Source organism: Pseudoliparis swirei, chromosome 20 (genome assembly GCF_029220125.1).
Source record: "Pseudoliparis swirei isolate HS2019 ecotype Mariana Trench chromosome 20, NWPU_hadal_v1, whole genome shotgun sequence".
Taxonomy (NCBI): domain Eukaryota; kingdom Metazoa; phylum Chordata; class Actinopteri; order Perciformes; family Liparidae; genus Pseudoliparis; species Pseudoliparis swirei.
The window spans coordinates 24,476,954-24,498,538 of record NC_079407.1 but is presented as its reverse complement, the minus strand read 5'-3'; the positions used below and the strand labels follow the sequence as shown (position 1 = coordinate 24,498,538).

General features: G+C 40.1%; 1 protein-coding gene across 1 annotated transcript in view; it reads right to left on the bottom strand.

Annotated features, from left to right (window-relative positions):
* Positions 1-6,414: 6,414 nt before the first annotated feature.
* The window catches only part of ttc12 (tetratricopeptide repeat domain 12), a 28,104-nt gene continuing 12,933 nt past the window's right edge, over positions 6,415-21,585 (bottom strand). The window contains exons 10-21 of the mRNA XM_056440777.1: positions 21,064-21,133; positions 18,971-19,059; positions 18,241-18,409; positions 17,021-17,116; positions 13,348-13,411; positions 13,122-13,256; positions 12,031-12,117; positions 11,622-11,690; positions 9,977-10,078; positions 8,218-8,317; positions 7,354-7,582; positions 6,415-6,762 (exon numbers count right to left, since the gene is read on the bottom strand). Of these exons, the coding sequence (XP_056296752.1) occupies positions 6,684-6,762; positions 7,354-7,582; positions 8,218-8,317; positions 9,977-10,078; positions 11,622-11,690; positions 12,031-12,117; positions 13,122-13,256; positions 13,348-13,411; positions 17,021-17,116; positions 18,241-18,409; positions 18,971-19,059; positions 21,064-21,133 (1,289 nt within the window). The 3' untranslated portion in view covers positions 6,415-6,683. The remainder of the gene's footprint in view (positions 6,763-7,353; positions 7,583-8,217; positions 8,318-9,976; positions 10,079-11,621; positions 11,691-12,030; positions 12,118-13,121; positions 13,257-13,347; positions 13,412-17,020; positions 17,117-18,240; positions 18,410-18,970; positions 19,060-21,063; positions 21,134-21,585) is intronic.

The window sequence follows — 21,585 nt, the reverse complement described above, 5'->3', positions numbered from 1 at the left end:
ATTGCACTACGAGCTTCAATCAACCTCGTACCTCCAGTTGGGAGGTGATGCAGTGTTGTTGTTGTGGGAAGCTTCATAATGTCTGACGAATTCCTGATGCAAGTTGGGCTCTGCACAAATCTTTTTTTTTTCAGTTTGCCGAGAGACTGCGGGGATGTATTTTTTTCGTTATGCGGACCGAAATATATGAATTTTGACTCTGGGTTGCCATTGCTTATCTTTTTTTTCAGCGCTTTTCCTCACAGTATACTTTGGTGAGCGATAAAGAGCTGTGGTTGCCGTCTCCCGCTGGGTAAAGTTTCACTGTGATCTCAGCGAGAGGTCATGTCTGACACGTCCCTGTATCTGAATGAAAAGATTGGATTTGGGACTTATTAAAAAAAGCTTTGACTGTGATTTGCATTTATATTTCGGGGATGAAAGGGGGAAATGTCTCTTTGGTAACAAGTTATGTTCTCCTCTCTCCAGAGCCAAAATGCTTGTTAATGTTTGGCCACGGATGTATTTGTTCAGCATTTCTTGTTGGTGGTTGTAAATCGACTGTACGTCTCTATACTAAGCAAGTCCGAGGAGCCCTCAGGTGACCATGCAGCCAGAGTCACAGCTTTTTCTCTCCGTAGAAGGCGCTCTTCAATCTTTTTTTGGCAGATCAAAAACACAAGTTTGTCAGCGTGTTTCCATTCACTGAATCTTCTGCTGCGTCGCCGTATCGGAAGATGGATTGCGCTACACCGAACGGATCCTCATTTGTTCCCAGGTTTGATATCCCCTTATCCTTCTTCCCCTGAGGTCTAGAGTGTGCTATCATTGTCATTCCGCGGCACAGCCAGGTTATCAATTACACGAAGATGAGATGCAGATAGTCTTGGAACTCCCGGGCCCCTCTGTCAGCAGACGTGAGAGGAAGAGAGTCGTTGTGTTCCTCTGACTCCTTTTATCAAAGCAGGATTGTGAAGCCAGAAGAGAGGCGTTCACTGCCTCTGCAAAAATAATAAGCCTCTCAGCTCCGAGTCGCCATTCATCATTGATTCGAATGCAGCTTGCGTGGAAGAGAAGACGATCTTGTTGTAATGACAAACCATCGGGGTTTCTGATTCACTGTGAATCCACATCTCTTGTTGATTTGAGAATGTTTTTGCCCATTGCTGGACTCAATGTTGCTCGTTGAGGCAATTGTGGCGGATGCTTTTTGGAGATTTGTGTTCTCTCATACAATGGTATTGGTCTGGTGTCATAACAAGACCACCTCTGGACACTTGGCAGTCTACTGACATTGCAGTATGCTGTGATTTGTTTCTGTGCCATAAGCAAATTTTTTTTGTTTGTTGTCTTTTTAAAAAAGCAGACAGTTTCGTCTTTTGTTTTTTTCCGTGTGGTAACCTCGGAAATATTCATTTTCTGCCCAGATTGAAAAGAGAAAAACGATGCGTCACTCACATTTCTTCCTCAAAAGCTGTCCTTCAAAGAAACAATTTTGCACAAAACTAAATTGTAGATCCATGCTGATTGTGTTCAATATTTCTTGAGTTCACACAAATAAAAATAAATAAAACTAGCTAAAAAACCAGTTGAAAGCTGGTCAGCACTGTACTCATTGAGCAAAATTATTAAGGCTCGTATAAATTAGTTTGAATGTTTTTTATTACTTTTAAATAGTATGTATTACTTACTTTTATTGTTCTGTACTGTAGCTTCGCATTGTGTGTATTTTGTGTTCTTCTCACGACATATACTGTGGTAGTGTGTCTTATCCTGTACTGTTTGTTATTGTTTTATGTTTATTATGGTCTGTCAGATGCACATTAGCTGTACAGCTACAATCTGGTACAGTGCATCAAATGCTGACATTTATGTTTTAACTGTACATGGTCATAGTCCCTTTTAAATAAAGATAATAATAAATAAATACATTTTAATAATAAATTGAATGTTAAAATGTACCGTTATTTAAGACATTTAACATGTATTCACATTATAAACCCAGGAATTTACCAGGATTGCAAATGATATTTGCTCCAACACATAAACAATACATCAGACTCGTTGATTATTAACTCTCAGGTCATTACACAAACTACTAACTCAAGTTGAGGAGTTTGGATGTGTGTCTGACGGTTGAAGGGAGCAGTCTTGCCTTCACTCAACTTGTGCTTTCCTCAGTGACTGTGGACACTTGGAAAGAGTGCGAGCGAGAGCATCCGGATGCTCTCTAATTAGACGGTATTTTTAGATGTCTGCATCTGCATCAAGCATTAAAGCAACAGAACAAACAGTATAGTCCGCTGGTAGACAGATGGAGGAACGATACGATGAACAATAGCGGTTATTGGGTATCCGTACAACTCTGAATATAATGCATCCCCAAAATAAACAAACAATGTAAATTATAGCTATAGTGATTTTGCAAATGTTTCCTATAATGTCCTTTACAGATTAGATTCAGACCTCCACGGGGTACCTTTAATCATTTGAATCATGTCGATGGAAAAAAGTTATGAATGTCGACACCCCTGAGTGTGACTGATGGCCAAGATATACAATGTTGAAGTTGAGATGTTTTTAATGTTTATTGTGGCACTGATGTCAGCCATCTTTCTAATTAAATGACTTGGAGTACGTGATTTCACGTCTCATCATGTCCGTTGTGCCTTTAGATGATGACAACACACGATAATGGAAAACGTAGGAGAAATGATTGAAGACAGCGTGGGAGGCAACCAATTATATAACCACTGTTGTGTGCTCTAAGTGTTTTTCTGAAGGATGTACTGACACAGTGGTGGTATTAGTAGTAATACTTAAAGTGTTATGTTCAAACAGCATGTTAAATGTTTAAAAATAAAAAAATGTCATGCAAATGAAAATAAGAGAATTCAAAATGAGTATTTTTGTGTCACTGTTAGTAGTTACGTTTCCAAATTAAGTTATTACCGTAGTCTACCTAAAAACAAAAAAAAGACAAACCATAAGCCTGTAAGAAGGAAAAATCCTTGTGTGAAACAATAAAACGTCCTCGTTGTTGTCGTTTAGTCTTGTTTACAAGTTATTGTTTACTGTTTAATCCAGCTGATCAGAAGGTATCCATCCTATAAAGATATTCATTTATACAGGGATTAGATTTCTCACGAATTACAGCGTTGTGAACAATGGCACGTACTCACAAAAACATTCACCTACACCCACGACCCTCGGCGCTATCAAACCTTTTCATGCGGTAAAAGCAAAACTCATTCGAGTACAACTTGTCTCTCCTAGTCCAGATCTGCGTCGCAGTGTGTGTGTAAACATGACAGAGTTATAGCTCTGACCTTCTCACGGTGGCTCGGCCAAATATTCAAGTGGGGAGAGCAGCACGGCGGCGCAGCGAGAAATGTCCCAGAGAAAATGCAGCCCCTTTTCTGTGAGTGTCCGCAAGTAATCGTCATATCTCAAAGACATGCACAGCAAACCCCAGGCTCGGTATTTAAAATGCACGGTGGCGGGTGTGGATAAGGGTCCGAGGTTTGGAGAACCGTGTCTCTCTGAAGAAACCCAATGCAGATAAGAAAGACTTTTTTGTTGTTGTATTGGTAAAGACAAAAGAACAAACACCTTTCCTGGAAAATAAATCAAAAAAATAAACAAACCGACCACACGGCTAAAGAACGAAAAGATAAGAGCTTTAAACCAAAAGCTGAGTAAAATTATCCTTTAAAGCAACACTATGTAACTTTTTGTACCTTAAAATAACAGCTTGAAAAAAATTGTGCCGCTAGAATGACTTTTAACCCTTGTGTTGCCTTAGGGTCATTTTGACCTGAATCAATATTACACCCTCCCCCCGCTGTTGGGTCATTTTGACCCGATTCAATGTTTCACCCTCCTGTTACCTTTATATTTACTAACATATTTTACCCTTTGGGTTAAATTTGACGCCAGCAATTAAAACCTCCAGAAAATTATTAGAATTAATATTGTTTTCCAAGTTTAAGTGTGAGGCACTTTATGTTTGTTTGTTGACTACCGAAAGAACACCGACATTAAACATTGAATGGGGTCAAATTAATCCTAAGGTGGGGGGAGGGTGTAATATTGATTCGGGTCAAAATGACCCTAAGGCAACACAAGGGTTAATATGGCGATTTGCGTCTCCACTATTGCCATCGGGGGTCTGTGGGGAAATAACTCCGCTATGTAAGATTCTGGAGCCGCCCGGTACATCCGGCGGATGTACTTCGACCTGCTTTCTGGCAGTGATTACGCAATGTCATAAAGTGCCACTCCACGCTCGCAGCTACAGTATAAGGGTAGCTTTTTTATGTAGCCTTTTGGTGTTGTCAACAATATTGTATTTGATCACACATACTCCACATTTGCAGTCCCCCAAAACAAAAGTAAATGACTGCACGCTGCACCCAAAAAAAAAGCCGGCAAACAGCTGACCGACCAGGCGGAAACCAGGCGCCGCGTTCAATCCCCGCGCCCCTTCACCCTAGTCCGGTAGGTGCTGGGCCAGTTCACAGTGTTCCTGCGCAGTCTTCTATTAGTGATCCCGCCCGTTGGTATGAATCCAAAATAGAGACAGTCGCCAGATTGTTGCCGTTCTGAGTCCGCCGCCTGTCAGCGCGCTCCAAACAAAAAAAACCTTGCGTCACCTCCCCCTCGTCACCTTTTATAACCCGTGACACGTACAAATAATAATAATAATATTATTATAATACAGGACAACACATGATCCCAACCCAATACAAGTGTATGCGAGGCTGCATCTATCGTAACTGGGTATTTACGACACTGAAGTAAACGTTAAATACCTAAAAACCTGAAGGGGGCGCTAAAAGGGAAAAACTACATAGTGGGGCTTTAAAGACACAATTATATAAGGTATTGTGATGATGGTTCCGTAGAGGCAGGGGCGTCGTTGGGCCTATTTTGTGGGGGGCTTCAGCAAAAGAAATGTTTGATATCATTAAATTAAACTATCATTTCTCACATGGACACGTTATTTATAACTCAAACATGCTACACATGTGCGTGCATTCTGGTTTGTATGTTTTCTCCCCCTTTAAACTAATTATTACTTAAAATAGCCTATTATCATACTTAACGATATAATCCCCGGGCACTAGGACCTTGGGGAGGCTGCTGCGCTGGCTTTCTCACTCTGCCAAGTAACGTGTCTCGTCAACGACAGCCAGGAGTACAGCCAATGAGGTTAACTCAACCAGGATTATAGCCAATGAGGTTAACTCAGCCAGGGTTACAGCCAATGAGGTTAACTCAACCAGGATTATAGCCAATGAGGTTAACTCAACCAGGATTACAGCCAATGAGGTTAACTCAGCCAGGGTTATAGCCAATGAGGTTAACTCAACCAGGATTATAGCCAATGAGGTTAACTCAACCAGGATTATAGCCAATGAGGTTAACTCAACCAGGATTATAGCCAATGAGGTTAACTCAACCAGGATTATAGCCAATGAGGTTAACTCAACCAGGATTACAGCCAATGAGGTTAACTCAGCCAGGGTTACAGCCAATGAGGTTAACTCAGCCAGGATTACAGCCAATGAGGTTAACTCAACCAGGATTATAGCCAATGAGGTTAACTCAGCCAGGGTTACAGCCAATGAGGTTAACTCAGCCAGGATTACAGCCAATGAGGTTAACTCAAAGTAAATGATGCACGGAGGGAACTTGTATGTCCAGGTAGTTACAGAATGTGTCTATCGGTAGTTGTTAACGATTGTAATCTGCTTACATTTAGGTTTTCAAATAAAAGGTCAGAAACTATCGCCATCTCTCTATTCGTTGCGTCGATCTATATTATTATAATATTTTTATTCCATTAAATGGTATATTGAACCTTCGTCTTTATCTCAGTGGTTGTGTCCAAATGAGCATAACATATCACTATGACCCTGACATTCTGTCTCTTTTGTTATCATAAACTGAATAAAGCAAAACTACAGAGAAAAATCACTTTCTGATTGGACCAATCTATGAACTGTTGGAAACAATGGATAACCGGGGAACCAAAATATAAATGGATACGCAATACGCACAACATACCCAAGCGTGCCACACCCCCTTGGGGTTTAGCCCCACCCCCTTCCTACAAACGTCCCTGCATAGAGGTATAGCTGAGATCTGCCAGTAATCAGGAATAGATGTTCGGTTCTCCATAATTTGCATTTAACGTACTTCTTTACGGTAAATAAGGGCTAAACCTTGAAGATGGGCGAGTCCCTTTGAAAAGCCTGACACCTTAAACCCGTGTCTCAATTCAAATCCCATCAGTATGGTAATGGAGCTGATCAATAGCCATTCTACCAACGATTACATGTGTTACTGCACATGGACCTCCATCTGCTAACAGTGATGGTAATTTACCACGTACATATTCACATTGCATGAAAAATAAACAACGCACAATAAGGTTGCTAAAGTGCTTAGCCTTGTTTATGGAGATGAAGCATCTAGCTTCTATGTCTTTGGATATTCTCGAGACATAAAAAGAAAAATGAAATCAAGAAAATCTGAAAAAGGATATATAGTGATTGGAACAGCAATTAAAAACCGTCAGGGATAAGAGAAAGTTGGATTATATGATTACAAGAACTGGTGTTTTTTTGTCATTTGGTTATCTGTGTAAAGCCAAACAGAGGAGAACAAGACTGAAAACAAGGAGAGTGAACAATGTACTATGGCGTCCATGCGATGAGCTTCATACAAGAGTGCAGGATCTCCAAGCCGTGAAGTTCTCGCAGTTTGTTCATATGTCTGGAATTGAAGAAAGCAGTTAAATGACTTAAGTATTCGGACCAAACAATTACAGTATAATTAATTTCCTGTGTTCAGTTCACTAGTAAAAAAAATAAATGTATTTCACACTACAGATTATTTTTTTCTTTTTTTGGGACTACAGATGAAAAATAGCCTCTTGGCTAACTCTGGCACATTTACTGAAATGTTTTTATTAATGTGCACTGTCCCTTATTAAATAAACCCAATTTCTTTTTAAACATAACCATGCTTCGACAATGAGATAACTTTATGGCTAAAACTTTGCATGAGTGTATTGATTAGTCATCACATGGAGGCTGACTGCAGTCGTCGCAGGAGTGGATGTTTGCAGGATAGATTTATATTTATTTTTTATAATTGTATATTCATACTGATTTTGTAATGCAAATACAAATGTATAAAACATTTGATCATAGTTCAGGCCGGCCTGGGCCAGAAGTCTCTTTTAACCAGATATTGCATGATAACATTTCAGTGTTTCTGCCAGTTGCTCCTTCAGACTACCTCCTAGTAACATGCAATCAGCAGCACTTGGTGTCGAGAGAGTGAGGAGAGAGGGCACGATACCTGGGCTCTGATCGACACAGCTTCCCCAGAGCGATCGCGGCGTTTTGCCGCACGGCCGTCCTCTTAGCGCCCCCTGCAGCATGGCGGAGCAGCAGCGGCACGATATCGGTGCCCAGCAGGGAGCTGCCGGTCCCCTCCAAGTCAAGGCAGTGGGCCAAGCACAGGGCTGCATTTCCTGTCACCATCTCATCACCGCTGGAAGCCAGCAAATGACGTAGAACAGACAGTTCTGTGTAGAATGAGAAAAATAAATAGGGAATAAGCAAAGAATAGGATGTTTTGAAATGTAGTAAAATAGACCAGGGTTCATAGACATTTTGAGCAATGGATTTCCAGGACTTTAAACCAAATTTCCATGATCAAACATTTGGAGAACTCGGTGCATACATGATAGTGGATTATCCCAGAGCTACTGTTGCTATGGCCAACCAAACTTTTCAGTTACGGTGCGTTCACTCGCGGCACGAAAAAAACTAAATTGCACCGTGAGGACAAGAGCGTGTGTCTGCTTATATTTTGAGCGTCTTTCTTTTGAAAACATATGAATTATTTCAAAATCAGTGTAAATGAACATGTGAAGACAAACAATTTCCATGACTTTTCCAAAACTTTTGTGAGTAAAAAAAAAGTTCAAGGACTTTTCCAGGCCTAGACATAATCATTACAACAATTCCATGACTTTTCCAGGTTTTCCATGACCGTATTAACCCTGATAGACATGCAGGATGTGAAAATCAGCAGATAAACTGCACTCACATATGCAAATTAACTTTGTGTTTGCATATTAGGTCAATCCTAAAATAGTATTCATAAACTAATGAGAGAGTTTGTAGAAGTAGTGCTAACATGTCAATCACGTCTCACTTTTATCAGACTTCAGCAGCTCCTCCCGGGCCACGTGACTGGCAGCTGTGCACAGTGTCAGAGTCTTAATGGCATACTTGGTGGCAGTCGGCCCGGTTCCCTGGGTAGGCAGACACAGAAATAGCAATCACGTGTTTGTAACCTCAAACTTTACGTCTACACTTAAGAGGTAAAAAAAAAAAACTCAACTTTAGTGGAATTAGTAGAAGAAATAATAGTGTTCCCAGTCAGAAATAAGAACAATGAGTAGAATTATTTCTACAAATATAATTTTTTTTCTTTTCACTAGTAAGAACTAAAATGTCACATATATATATATATATATATATATATATTAGGGCTGTCAATCGATTAAAAAATATTAACTAATTAATCGCACATCTTGAAATTATGACATTAATCGCGATGTCAGCGCTTAAAAGTGTTTTCCTTCTTTTTAAAGACAAAACTTCACACAGAGCTGTGTTTTCAAAGAGGCTCCTACATATACAGTGCCAGCGAGGTATTTAATATCGTGGATGATAAATTGTTTCTTCAGTGAAACATCAGATTAGTAAAAAAAAAGAAGTATATTGAGACCCCATTGGTCCTGTCATCTTTAACATTGAACAGCAGCAGAACCAGTGGCCTTGGTGACTGAGTGACATTCAAATATGTCACGTTAACCCTCTGGAGGCTGGGGGCATTTTATACATTTTACAAAATAAATTAAATTCACCGTTTAAAGTCTTTTGCATGTGACACACCCCCACGTGTTATACATCAAACATTCCAGAACAATCTCAGCTCTGAAATGAGGCACATTGTCCTCGCGCCGTGTTATCTGGTTCTCTGACTGACAGGCTGCTAAATGAGCCTAACCTGTGAGGTGGGAGGTCCTTTGTGATTTACTGAGTGTTCATTGGTTGTTTTTTTCCCGAAATGTTGACAGACAAACGGATTGACAAATCACGTTGAAGGTTTCGTGTGTCGAGTTCTTTACGCGCCGCGTCACCCGACACGTCGCCCCTCTGTTCCTCTGTGTGTCAGAGGGGGAGACGGGAGGAAGGAGGAGCAGGAGGAAACCCGACTGATTCATCCACGAGTTAAACTGATTTGCCCTTATTTTCGCGGATAAATAATTGTTTTAAAACGGAACAGTGTCAAACCGTACTGCCGCGGTTTAAAAAAAAAAAAAAGTTGCGTTAATTGCGTTAAAATATTTTAGTGCGTTAACGCGGCCAAATTAATCGCATAGATTAACGCGTTAACGCTGACAGCCCTAGTATATATACAGTATATATATATGCTTGACAATGAGATAAGTTTATGGCTAATATTTAGTGTAATTAGTTACACATTAGTTAGTCATCACATGGAGACTGACTGCAGTAGGAGAAAATGTATTTTAAAAAATAGTTTTAAAAATATAGTTTTGAAAATATAATTTAAAAAATATAGTTTAAAAAAATGTTTTAAAAAAACTGATTTGTTGTAATGCAAATGCAAAAAAATACAGATTTTGTAATGCAAATACAAATATATGAAACATTTGAATATAGTTCCGGTCAGCCTGGGACAAAACTATATACAAATATTTAACTAGCTCAGCATGTTTTTTGATCATGATGATAGGAAGGCCCACTTGTAATTTTGTATATTGGGCGATGTATAAAATAAACTGAATTGATTTGAATTTATGATTGGGAAATACAATATAATCCCACAAGTCAAATACAAATAAGTGTTGATGTATTTAAAAAGACTTGGTTATGTGTACCTTTAACATCAAGCGCATGGTCCGGATCGCACCGCCCTCGATAGCCTGCTGGACAGCCTCGGGGGACCGAGGGAGGACAGAGCTCAGCACACCTGTGGCTCTCTGGAGGACGAGAATAATGTTGGCATTCGAAAAGTGGAGATAACAGAAGAAAGAGAAAAGTAGAAGAAGAAAAAAAGATGGGGGGGGGGGGGGAGAAGATAAATAGACAAGATAGCATGAGCTCACACTAGAGGAAACTGAAGAGGGAGAATGAAAGGAAAGCGGAAAAAGAAACTTAAAACATTTCTGCTGCACACAAAGAGAATTTGATGGTGTTGACGGAAAAAAAGAGAGAAAGAAAAGATAAACCTAAGATGTTTAAGATATAAAATCAGTAGATGGAGTGTGTTTAGACTTATTGTATGACGGTGAGCGAGTTGCACCTCGTGAACCTTTCCGAGGATAAGATGATAAAAAGAAAAGACGAGGAGAATATCTAAAAGAATAGAAACAAAGAATTAAAAAGGTCTCATATGGGCGCTTGTTTTGTCTCGCAACTGTTGAGTCACACAATCCATTTACTGTGTTATGTGAATGCACTACATTCTTAATTTTACGTCATACTCAAATGTTATTGTGCAATTTTGAAAAGATAAAAAGCCCTCCACTCAAAAAAGCTCATATATAAAAGTTCAAACAAGACATCCCGGCAGCAGTAAGTGGGCCTTCAAGTGCTTTGGTTTAAACTTTATGAGAGAAATAATGACAGGGGAATAAAAGAGAAAAATATTGAATATTTGTTCAAGGATTTTGGAAGCTGACAAAAAAAAGAATGAAAAAGTTCCAGCGAAAGCGGTGAGAGAGCACAAAAAAAAAAAGCAGACAGATGGGTGGAAGTGTGGTACTCTGAGGGTTTTGCATCGGCAGTATGAAAACCGCTGTAGCAGCCATTATCACCGACAACAGCACCTGGAGCCGGAGCTTCAATCAACCGCAGTGACACATAGAGGATCCCTCGGAACTTTGGGGATTGTTGGCAACACCTTTTGTGGTACGTTGCCAAAGCCCGTTACTCAAGACAAATGCTATTTATTCGTGCCGAGTATACTGAAAGGATAGTTTAATGCCTTATAGTTTGTATGGAAATTAAGAAAGTTTTCATCAATCATAAAAATGACTTATAATTACTTGAAATGTTCTGACCTTTCTTGGTCCAACACACAGTATTAAAGCCAAAAGTGAAAACTAAATGGGAGTTATGAAACAGTGAGGCAGTAAAATACAGTATATGACTTGTTGGGGGTTTTAAAACCTCTTGAATACTGTAGTCAGGGTTCATACACAAGTTGACCAATAATGAATTTCCATGACTTTAAACCAAATTTCCATGACCAAACATTTTATGAAATCTCGCTGTTTACACAAGTATATACCTTAAATGAGACAATAGTTTGATTAAAACAATGAATATTAATATAAATGTGTATTCTTTTAATCAAACTGCGTAAATTAACAACAACTAACGTCCATGAATTTTCCAAAACTTTTCAGATTTTTATTTTTTTTCAAGGACTTTTTCAACCTTTTTTATTAATTCCATGACTTTTCCAGGTTTTCCGTGACCGTACGAACCCCGTGTCGTGTAGTAAATAGTTTCACTCACAGTTATCACTCCTCCATCGCGATGCCTCAGCAGGCCCAGGCAGCAGTTGCAGAGTGAAACGGCGTGCTCCTACACGAGACGTGGAGAAAACCAATTAATACATGTATTTTAACCTCTTAATAGGTGGCATCACAGCACAGTTCACACACATGCTCCCCTGTGCATTGTCTTATTATATAGGTTTTACAATACTGAATGTTTCAAAGTGTTATGTCGTGAATATTCTGTCAAAACACATAATTATACCAAGGTGCCCACCAAACTGAATGACCATCCAGCTCAACCTTATCAAAGACTTATCTCAGTATCAGTTGGTACATTTCCCACTATTAAGATAACACGTTTATTTTGACATTCAGAACACACCCATGCAGAGCTGAAAGTAGTTATCGCACATCACCTTACATACCTGGATGATTGGGGAGCTGACAGCTGAGAGGTTGATGATCAAGCCAAGCATTGGGTAGATGAGCTCCTTGTATTCACTGCTCTGCCTCTGCAATGACAGCCAACAGATCTGGTTCTTTAAAAAGCTTTGAGGTTCCACGAAGAACCATCACCTACTCAAGAACCAGTTTGGAAATGGAGCCTGAAATAACCATTTTGTGAAGGTTCTTCGAGACACCTTTATAGGTTATTTGAAGAACTATTTAAGGAAATTATTTTTTCAAGAACGCTGGTTTGAAAGGTTCTTTGTGGAACCAGTAATGGTGCTTAAAGAACAATTTTTAAGGTTCTTTAAGACACCTTTATAGGTTCTTTGTGGAACCAGAAATTATACCTTTTTTAAGGTTATTTGAGACACCTTTATAGGTTATTTGAAGAACTATTTAAGAAGATGGTTCTTAAAGAACACTGGTTTGAAAGGTTCTTAGTAGAACCAGAAATGTTGCCGTAAAGAACCATTTTTTGAAGGTCCTTTGAGAAACCTTTATAGATTATTTCTGGAACCTGAAATTGTACCTGATTTGAAGGTTCTTTGAGATACCTTTATAGCTTATTTGAAGAACTATTTAAGGAAATTGTTATTTAAAGAAACCTGATTTGAAAGGTTCTTTGTGGAACCAAAAATGGTGCCTTAGAGAACCATTTTGTGACGGTTCTTTGAGACACATTTATAGGTTCTTTGTGGAACTAGAAATTGTACCTGATTTGAAGGTTCTTTGAGACAACTTTATAGGTTCTTTGAAGAACTATTTAAGGAAATGATTCTTTCAAGAACCCTGGCTTGAATTGTTGGAACCAAAAATGGTTCTTCTATGGCATCACTCTGAAGAACCATTTTCGGTTCCAGATGGCACCTTCATCTTTCTGTGTACACTGAATAAAAGGGATGCATTGAGTTTAAAAACCAGCTCAACCTTTTTAGAATATCTATATCTACACCCTCTCATTATGTCATTCAGACTAAACCTTTTGTGTTTTTATTTCTGATATCTGAACAATGAACACATGATTGTATTGTTCTATGCAGACGGACCAGTGCGTAGTGATACTGACCATGGCGACCACGAAAGCCTTCCAACATTCTGGATCGTGAGCCAAACTGTGGCAGATGACGTCATCTCGGGCCAGACCGCCAATCGCCGAGATCAGCGTTGCAACGACGTGCCGATTGAACGCGCTGATATTTCTCTGACAAAAGAGAAGAAAACTGGTGTGCACATGTATAGATATTCAGTGTAAAGTGTATATTAATATGAAAATGCGTATCTACACATCTTACCAGTAATGCTGTAAATGGCACAATGACCAAGTTTGTCAACACGTCCCTTAACTGAATGCGAAATCTGTAAGAAAATAGAAAAAAGTAAGATAGACGTACTATATATAGTCAATTCAGTTTATTTTGTATAGCCCAATATGAGGAATTACGAATTACTTTCATTACTCATGCTGCATAATATGAATGTGTATTGTATTTATATTTGCCATTATTATCTATCATTTGTTACCAGTATTCAATTTATTTAATTTTGTGTAGCCCAATATCACAAATTATGAATGTGCCTCAAGACGGTTTTACAATCTGTACACATGCGACATCCCTGACCTTTGACCTCACATCGGATCAGGAGAAACTCCCAAGAAATAGAAAAAAACGTTCACAGGGAAAAAAGGGAAGGACCCTTCAGGAGAGCAACAGAGGAGGATCCCTCTCCAGGATGGACAGAATAGATGTCATGTGACCAGAATGAACAGCGTTACAGAGTCACATAAACACATTCAATGAGTATGACAGTGTATGAATAGTTCGTAGTCGCCATGGACCACGATCCAGTTATGAGTGTGTATATATAAACATACACAATGGGTCAGCTATTAAACAGTCCAACGTAAAAGCCTCGTGCTCATTGTTGTGTTTCCAATAGTGATACTCGGGTGAGGAAGAAGTGAGTGAAGTTTAATCCTCAGTTTAAATTATTGACAGCGCAGCTTGAAACAAGTAGGTAGAATTCCACCAGATGTTCCTGCATCGACGGCTGCTGTCCTGAGCGAGTGAACACAACCAGTCGAGCTGTACAGCGTCATCAAACAGACTTCAGTCAAACTCAAAGAAACAAGTGACGGTCGAGTGCCACTGCTAAGCAGATGTGTAAATCCATGTCTGATATGAATGTCAGTGTTGTTGTTTTTTTCTTTCATTTTAATGTCTTTTATTTTTCTTTATTTCTTTATTTTATTTTGTATTTTTGCTCATATCATTTGGTTGTACTCAGTTTGACTGTTCGGTCCTTCCCTCCCTCCTCAGTGAAGCCTCCTCTGGGAGTGTATGTGTAGAAGTATGTACATGTGGGAATGCTATGCGAGTGTGTACGTGGATATGGATGGTTGTGTGTGTGTGTGTGTGTTAAGGTGTTTGTGGATGTGGATATTGCCATTTGTACTCGCTGTGGGCGGGACTACGGATACTGATACTACCCACTGTGGGATGTGTGCTGTTTGTTTTGTTGTGTTTATTTATTTGGATGTCAAGGTGTGCTCTGTTTTGTTGAAAATGCAAAATAAAAAGTAAAAAAATAAAAAAGTGACGATGTCATGCTGGCTCAAAGTTGTCATAAAATACATTTCTTCGCGGCGGCTGAGTGGCAGCGAGGCACTGCCGTGTGTACACTGGTCGTTCTGAGAGCTGTTGAACACACCGAGCAAAACAATAACAACAAAACTGATTTCCATGACCGTACGAACCTTGAAAACCGGTTTTTAAGAAAGTGTGAGCCGCCGTAACCAAGAGAGGTTCTTAAAGCATGCAGCCATAACTGGACACACAACATATTATAAAGTTTGCTGCAGCAGAATGTGAGATTAGCCGTGAACAAAACTCACTCAGTCGAGGACGGAGAGACTCACAGTTACACGCACGACCGAACACGTCACCTCTCTCCAGCCTTACTGTGCGTTACAGGAGTGTTTTATAAAAAACTAGAATGGGCACTCGGTAGAGCGCATACCTTCGCATATCACAAGATCGGCATTGAATTATGAACATGTTGGCATTAGTTGCATGTCAATTGGATACAAATTGACCGCTATGGTAAAAAGAAGATGTTGACCTTTCCATGACCTTGACCTTTGAACCGATTGATCCAAAAATCTAATCAAATGGTCCCCGGATAATAACCAATCATCCCACCAAATTGCATGCGATTCAAGAAGATGTTGACCTTTTCGTGACCTTGACCTTTGACCCGATTGATCCAAAAATCTAATCAAATGGTCCCCGGATAATAACCAACCATCCTACCAAATTTCATGCGATTCGGTTTAAAACATTTTTTGTTATGCGAATAACACGCATACAAATAAATAAATAAATACACGGCGATCAAAACATAACCTTCCGCGTTTTCAATGCGAAGGTAACAAACGTACAAATCTATATGCATTCTGTAAAATGGTTTGTAAGATTTGAAATCAATATGGGATTTGGAACAGTTATTATTTTATACTATTGCATCTGTCCATCCTGGAGAGGGATCCTCCTCTGTTGCTCTCCTGAAGATTTCTTCCCTTTTTTTCCCCCTGAAGGGTTATTTGGGAGTTTTTCCTGGTCCGATGTGAGGTTTTGGGACAGGGATGTCTATGTGTACAGATTGTAAAGCACTCCGAGACAAATTTGTAATTTGTGAAATTGGGCTATACAAATAAACTGAACTGAACTCTGCACTAACATCCCCAATTCATTCTCACTATTGTTGTTTTTATGGATTACATACATGTTGCTATTTTGCTGAATTCAATGTCTTTTTTGCATTTATCCTGTTATATTGTAAATGACATGTACGTATGAGGAGAACGTACGTTTAACAAACTCCATGTACGTGCACACGCACGTGGCCAATAAAGCTGATTCTGATCCTTTAAAAAAAACCTGATTGATTCTGCTGAGCTGAAGTGAAAAATACCAAAATAACGCATTATTGTAGAGTGACTTTATTTGAGCTATATAGACGGGGGAAATTGATCTCCCCATTCCACTGCTTGACACCTCGACTTATTTCCCGCTGTGTTGGAGAGCCGACTCGTCCCTTCATGTCTTGTTTTCATGAGGAAACATATGAAGAGATATAAATAAACAGGTTGAAAAAACTGCCTTTTTGCCTTCACGTGACATGAACACTCGGGAGAGCACATGGTGAATTAATAATGACGCCACACCATTTCCCCGACCGACGGGATGGCGATGGATTTTTAAATACTTTGAATATATATGGATGTGATGTATACGTTGATAATGGGCCGCCTGCCAGGGAGGATCTGAAAAAGTGTATTTCCTCATCTAGAGATTTAAATCTCTCATTTTCCGAGGGTGTGAGGAGAGTAGTGTGTGTGTGTTTGTGTTTGTGTGTCTGAGGAGTGCGTGTGGGAGTTTGTTGAGGTGAGTGTGTGTGTGCGCGTGTGTGTGTGAGTGCGAGTGTCTGTGTGTGTGAGTGTGATTGTTTGTGTGCGTGTTTGTGTGTGTGAGTGTCTGTGTGTGAGTATTTGAGTGTCTGTGTGTGCGTGTGTATGTGTGGCCGTGTGGGTGTGGCCGTGTGAATGTCTGTGTGTGAGTGTCTGTGTGTGGGTGTGGGCGTGTGTATGTCTGTGTGTGAGTGTGTCTGTGTGTGTGATTGTTTGTGTGAGTGTCTGTGTGTGGGTGTGGGCGTGTGTTTGTGTGTGTGAGTGTGTCTGTGTGTGTGATTGTTTGTGTGCGTGTTTGTGTGTGTGAGTGCGAGTGTCTGTGTGTGTGAGTATTTGAGTGTCTGTGTGTGTGAGTATTTGAGTGTCTGTGTGTATGTGTGGCCGTGTGAATGTCTGTGTGTGTGAGTGTCTGTGTGGGTGTGGGCGTATGTATGTCTGTGTGTGTGAGTGTGTGTGGGTGTGGGCGTGTGTGTGTGTGTATGTATGTGTGTGTATACTTGTTTTCTGCTGCAAAGTCCTCCAGAATGTCCGCTGCTGTGTTCTGCTGCTGCCGCTCTGGCTTTGAGACGCACGCCATGAGGTTCCTCACTAACCTTTGGATCCAGAGGAAAAAAGAAGAGAGAGAGAGAAAGAGAGAGAGAGAGGGATAAAAGGAAATAGATATCAGTACGACGATAATAAGGACAAAGACGAGCATCGCAATTTTTAATCCTTCCTAATTTTCTGAAAATCCAATTAGCCGCAGCTCAGATATTAACAGACATGCGTATGATAAGAGAAAGCACTTAGGCCACCCGGTGTAATTGCTCAAACTGTGTCCCACAGTAATAATATACAACATTTATTGGTTCCTTCTGCCCTGAAATCTCATTAAATGGAACGTGGAAATTAGTCTGACAATCACAAACATATGGGCCAAAGGCCGACCGCTAATTTAATATAGTAAAAAACGAGTGAAAATGAAAATCATTCAAATACACTCAGGATTTTCGGAGGCAAACGGAAATAGCATTACACATAAATGTGATTCTTTTTGAACATATACTACGCCTGCTATCGCTATCCTAAAGTGGGTTTTACTCCAATCAGTTCCACCTCACACTCAAAGAAATGACTCATTGGATGAACTCAATTAAATTGTTGGCAGGTTTTCCATCCAATAATTATATGCAACTCCAACTCAAATTTAGCACATCAGTGCAATACAATGTAATTAAGTTAGTCCAACTCATTTGTATCAAATACATCTCAAATAAAATAACGATATTCATTGAATTAAATTAATTTGTGTTTGTCCAACTCAAAATAAAAACTAACTAACTAACAAAATATGCAAACTCCACACAGAAGGAACACCCTGACTGGGAATTGAACCCACAGACCTCTGGCTTTGAGGCAACAGTGCTAGCCACTACACCACTGTACAGCCTTGAAAATGTCTTCACCTCATGTAAACAACTGATTTTCAGCTGGCGCATGCGCAAAGGGTAGTCCTCAATAAAACACATTTATTTTGAGTTGATATGCACACCATCTTACCTAAATAAATCTAATAAATGAAAGTATTCATACATTTTGTGTTACACCCATTCAATATAAATATCTTCATTTTGTAATTGATTTATTTAAATGTATCAAACAATATTTAAATGTGTCACCTCTAAGAAGGGCTTGAATCATTTTTTTGAGTGCATGACAGCCAAAAGGAATGTCTTACCTCGGCACATTCAGGCTGTCGATGGCCAAACGTCTTCCGTGAGGCGACCGCGAGTACACGCGGAGCAACGCCAGGCATTCGTGCTGCACCGCCACGTGCTCCGATGTTATCAAGAGAACAATGGAGCGCCTGTTGAGTGGGAATGTCATCAACATCTTCTGGTTTTCATCTGGAAGCAAAAGGAGAACATGAGCTCACTCTGTCGTACGGCCTGGTCTGTACACAAGGAGGTGAATATTGGGTTGCTATACGTGTGTCGGTACTTTTTTTATATATATGGAACTAACACACGCGCACAAACTATTAATTTAATGTGTTTATGTAACGCTTCATTCTGGTCACGTGACATCTATTGCTTCTGTCCACCCTGGAGACGGATCCTCCTCTGTTGCTCTCCTGAAGGGTTCTTCCCTCCCCCCCCCCCCCAAAAGGTATATTTCTTTCTATTTTATGGGAGTTTTTCCTGATCCGATGTGAGGTCAAAGGTCAGGGATGTCGTGTGTGTACAGGTTGTAAAGCCCTCTGAGGTAAATTCGTAATTTGTGAGATATACAAAATGAACTGGAAAAGCATCAAAGTTGGCACTAAGCGTGTGTGATTTAAAGTTCGGAAGAAGCGAGGCAGCGATGCCACGATGCAATAACAGAGGGTTATATTAGTATCCCGATGTTTTCTCTCCTTTCTCTCTTTCCTGCCCACGCTTTGACGTGCTCTAAATGAAACGGCGTACCGTTTCCACAACAGAGAACCCTCCACAGTCGTAGAGCGGACGCACACAACTCCTGGCTCTCTGCATCCTTTGTTTCCCGCAACAGACAACTGGAGAGAAAAACAGGACGCAGTGGCGTTAGCGTAGTTCTCGTCTAATTTACAAACAAATCAAATTGGAAATGATACTGTCGAATAATCTAAATGTTCCGTATATGCAGGCATGCCAATACAAATGGATCTCAACACGACACAAAGGGTGGAAGGAAAACGAAAATCACGACAACAGAAGTGAAGTTACAGCGTATAAGTTCACTCTTGCAAACCGCCATTTGTTCCTCATGTCACGCATGACCACTAATTACCTTCGAATTGAAAATGCGGAAGGTTATGTTTTGATCGCTGTGTATTTATTTATTTGTACGCGTGTTGCTCGCATAAGTCAAAAAGTATTAAACCGAATCGCATGAAATTTGGTGGGATGATTGGTTATTATCCGGGGACCATTTGCTTCGATTTTGGGATCGATCGGGTCAAAGGTCAAGGTCATGAAAAGGTCAAAATCTTCTTTTTACCATAGCGCGGTCAATTTGTATCCAATTGGCATGCAACTAATGCCAACATGTTCAGAATTCAATGCCCAATCTTGTGATGTGCAAAGGTATGCGCTCTACCGAGTGCCCATTCTAGTTATTTACTTGTTTTCATAGTTTGAGGCCGTCAATCGTGACACCAGCTGTTCTATCCAATGAGCACAAGGAAACAAGGACAGGGTGAGCCAATCATCTCGCTGCTGTCTCTTTTTTAATACGACTGTCTCTCTTCCTTCAGTTCATTCATGATGCTGTTACGCAACCCCTCCACATCCATTAGCCTCATCATAAACCAGCAGGTCTGGACTCCACTGGGGGGTTTATCTCATTGCTGATCGGGGCAGACCAAAGACTCTGAGACTTCATCATCACACATCCTCTGTTAACTATAACCCTTTCTTCACCTAACTGGTCTCTCCTGAATGAATTATTTATGTCCAATATCTACTTTATGGAAACATATTTGTTAATTATATACCAGACGCAGGTAGCAGTTAAACACAATCCACAAGACCAAGAAGCCCTTTAATTATTATTATGGCTATAAAGCAATCTGCACTAGCAAGGCTCTGTTTGTATTTACCAAAGGGCACTCGACTATCAAAAATGAACGAATGAAGACGATGTCTTTCAGTTAGCCTTTTAAAGAGTCCAATCTGCATGAAAAGGCTCATGTTTTGCATGATTTCTTATTCTAATATCTATGACATGTTAATTATGTTGTGTTGTTAGGCAGAGAGCAATGCTCTCACCCTGATCACACGCACACCAACTACACACTCTCACCTGACTGTTCACGACAACCACACGCTGCAGCTCCACTGGAGCAGCTGGGGTTGAAAGTCATATTCAAGGGCACCCCCGGGTATGGGAATGATGAATGGTTATTTCCTCACTCAGATGTATCCTAATGGTCCGGGGAAGGGAACGTATAGCCACCCGGCTTCTCGAACGGCCACCACTGCCCACACGGTGCATCTTGAATTTGAACCTTTCAGTTTTTTGTCCGAACACTTTGTTATTTTGTTCCTTTAACACTTAATATAAATGTTGTCTTTTTCTAATGTGTAGAAGGCAACAATAGAATAGACTTCTTTGGCTCGCATAGGTTACAAGTGTTGCATTTGGCTCACAGCAGTATCCTGATTGGCTATTTCCACGAAGGTTCAGGGTAAACTTGTGTTGCACTCTTGTCTTTTAAATTGAAGAAACGACAGTGCTAACAATGGGCAACATGGAAAGTGCGAGTCAGACGAGAGAAAGTAATTATAACCTTCCTGATCGGACATGAGAGAGTCATTCGGGGACAAAACACGGGAACTTTTTCTCATTTCAGCACTTTCCACTTCAGGCAATCGCACAAAAATCGAGAGAGAGAGAAAGAGAGAGAGAGAGAGAGAGAGAGACAGAGAATAATCTCTCTAGTTTAGGCCATTATTGTGTTTGTCGGCCCCTTTCTTTGGGTCCATCTGTCAAAGCTCCACTGAGGGCTGACAGCTTCCTCTCCCTCTGGTCTCCTTACCTTCTCACCGTGTCATTGCTGCTGATGACACTAAAGCCATTGTTCAGTCGGAAGAGTGTCCGGGCTGTACCTGTTCAAAAAAGAGAACAGTCAACTTATCATTTTTAGTTTAGTTTGCATTGTTCACAGTCATGGGCACGAGATTAAAGAATATATATATATAGATCAAATATGCTGAGGAAGGAAGGAACATTGAGGTGGGTACACACAGAGAAATGAAGGGGCCATCTGGAACCGAAAATGGTTCTTCAGGGTGATACCATAGAAGAACTGTTATTGGTGCCACAAAGAACCTTCAAAAATGGTTCTTTAAGGCACCATTTCTGGTTCCACGAAGAACCTTTCAAACCAGGGTTCATTAAAGAGCCATATCTTAAAGAGTTCTTCAAATAACCTATAATGGCACCTCAAAGAACCTAAAAAACATGTCTCTTTAAGGCACCATTTCTGGTTCCACAAAGAATCTTTCAAACCAGGGTTCTTTGAGAGAACTATTTCCTTAAAGAGTTCTTTAAAAACCTA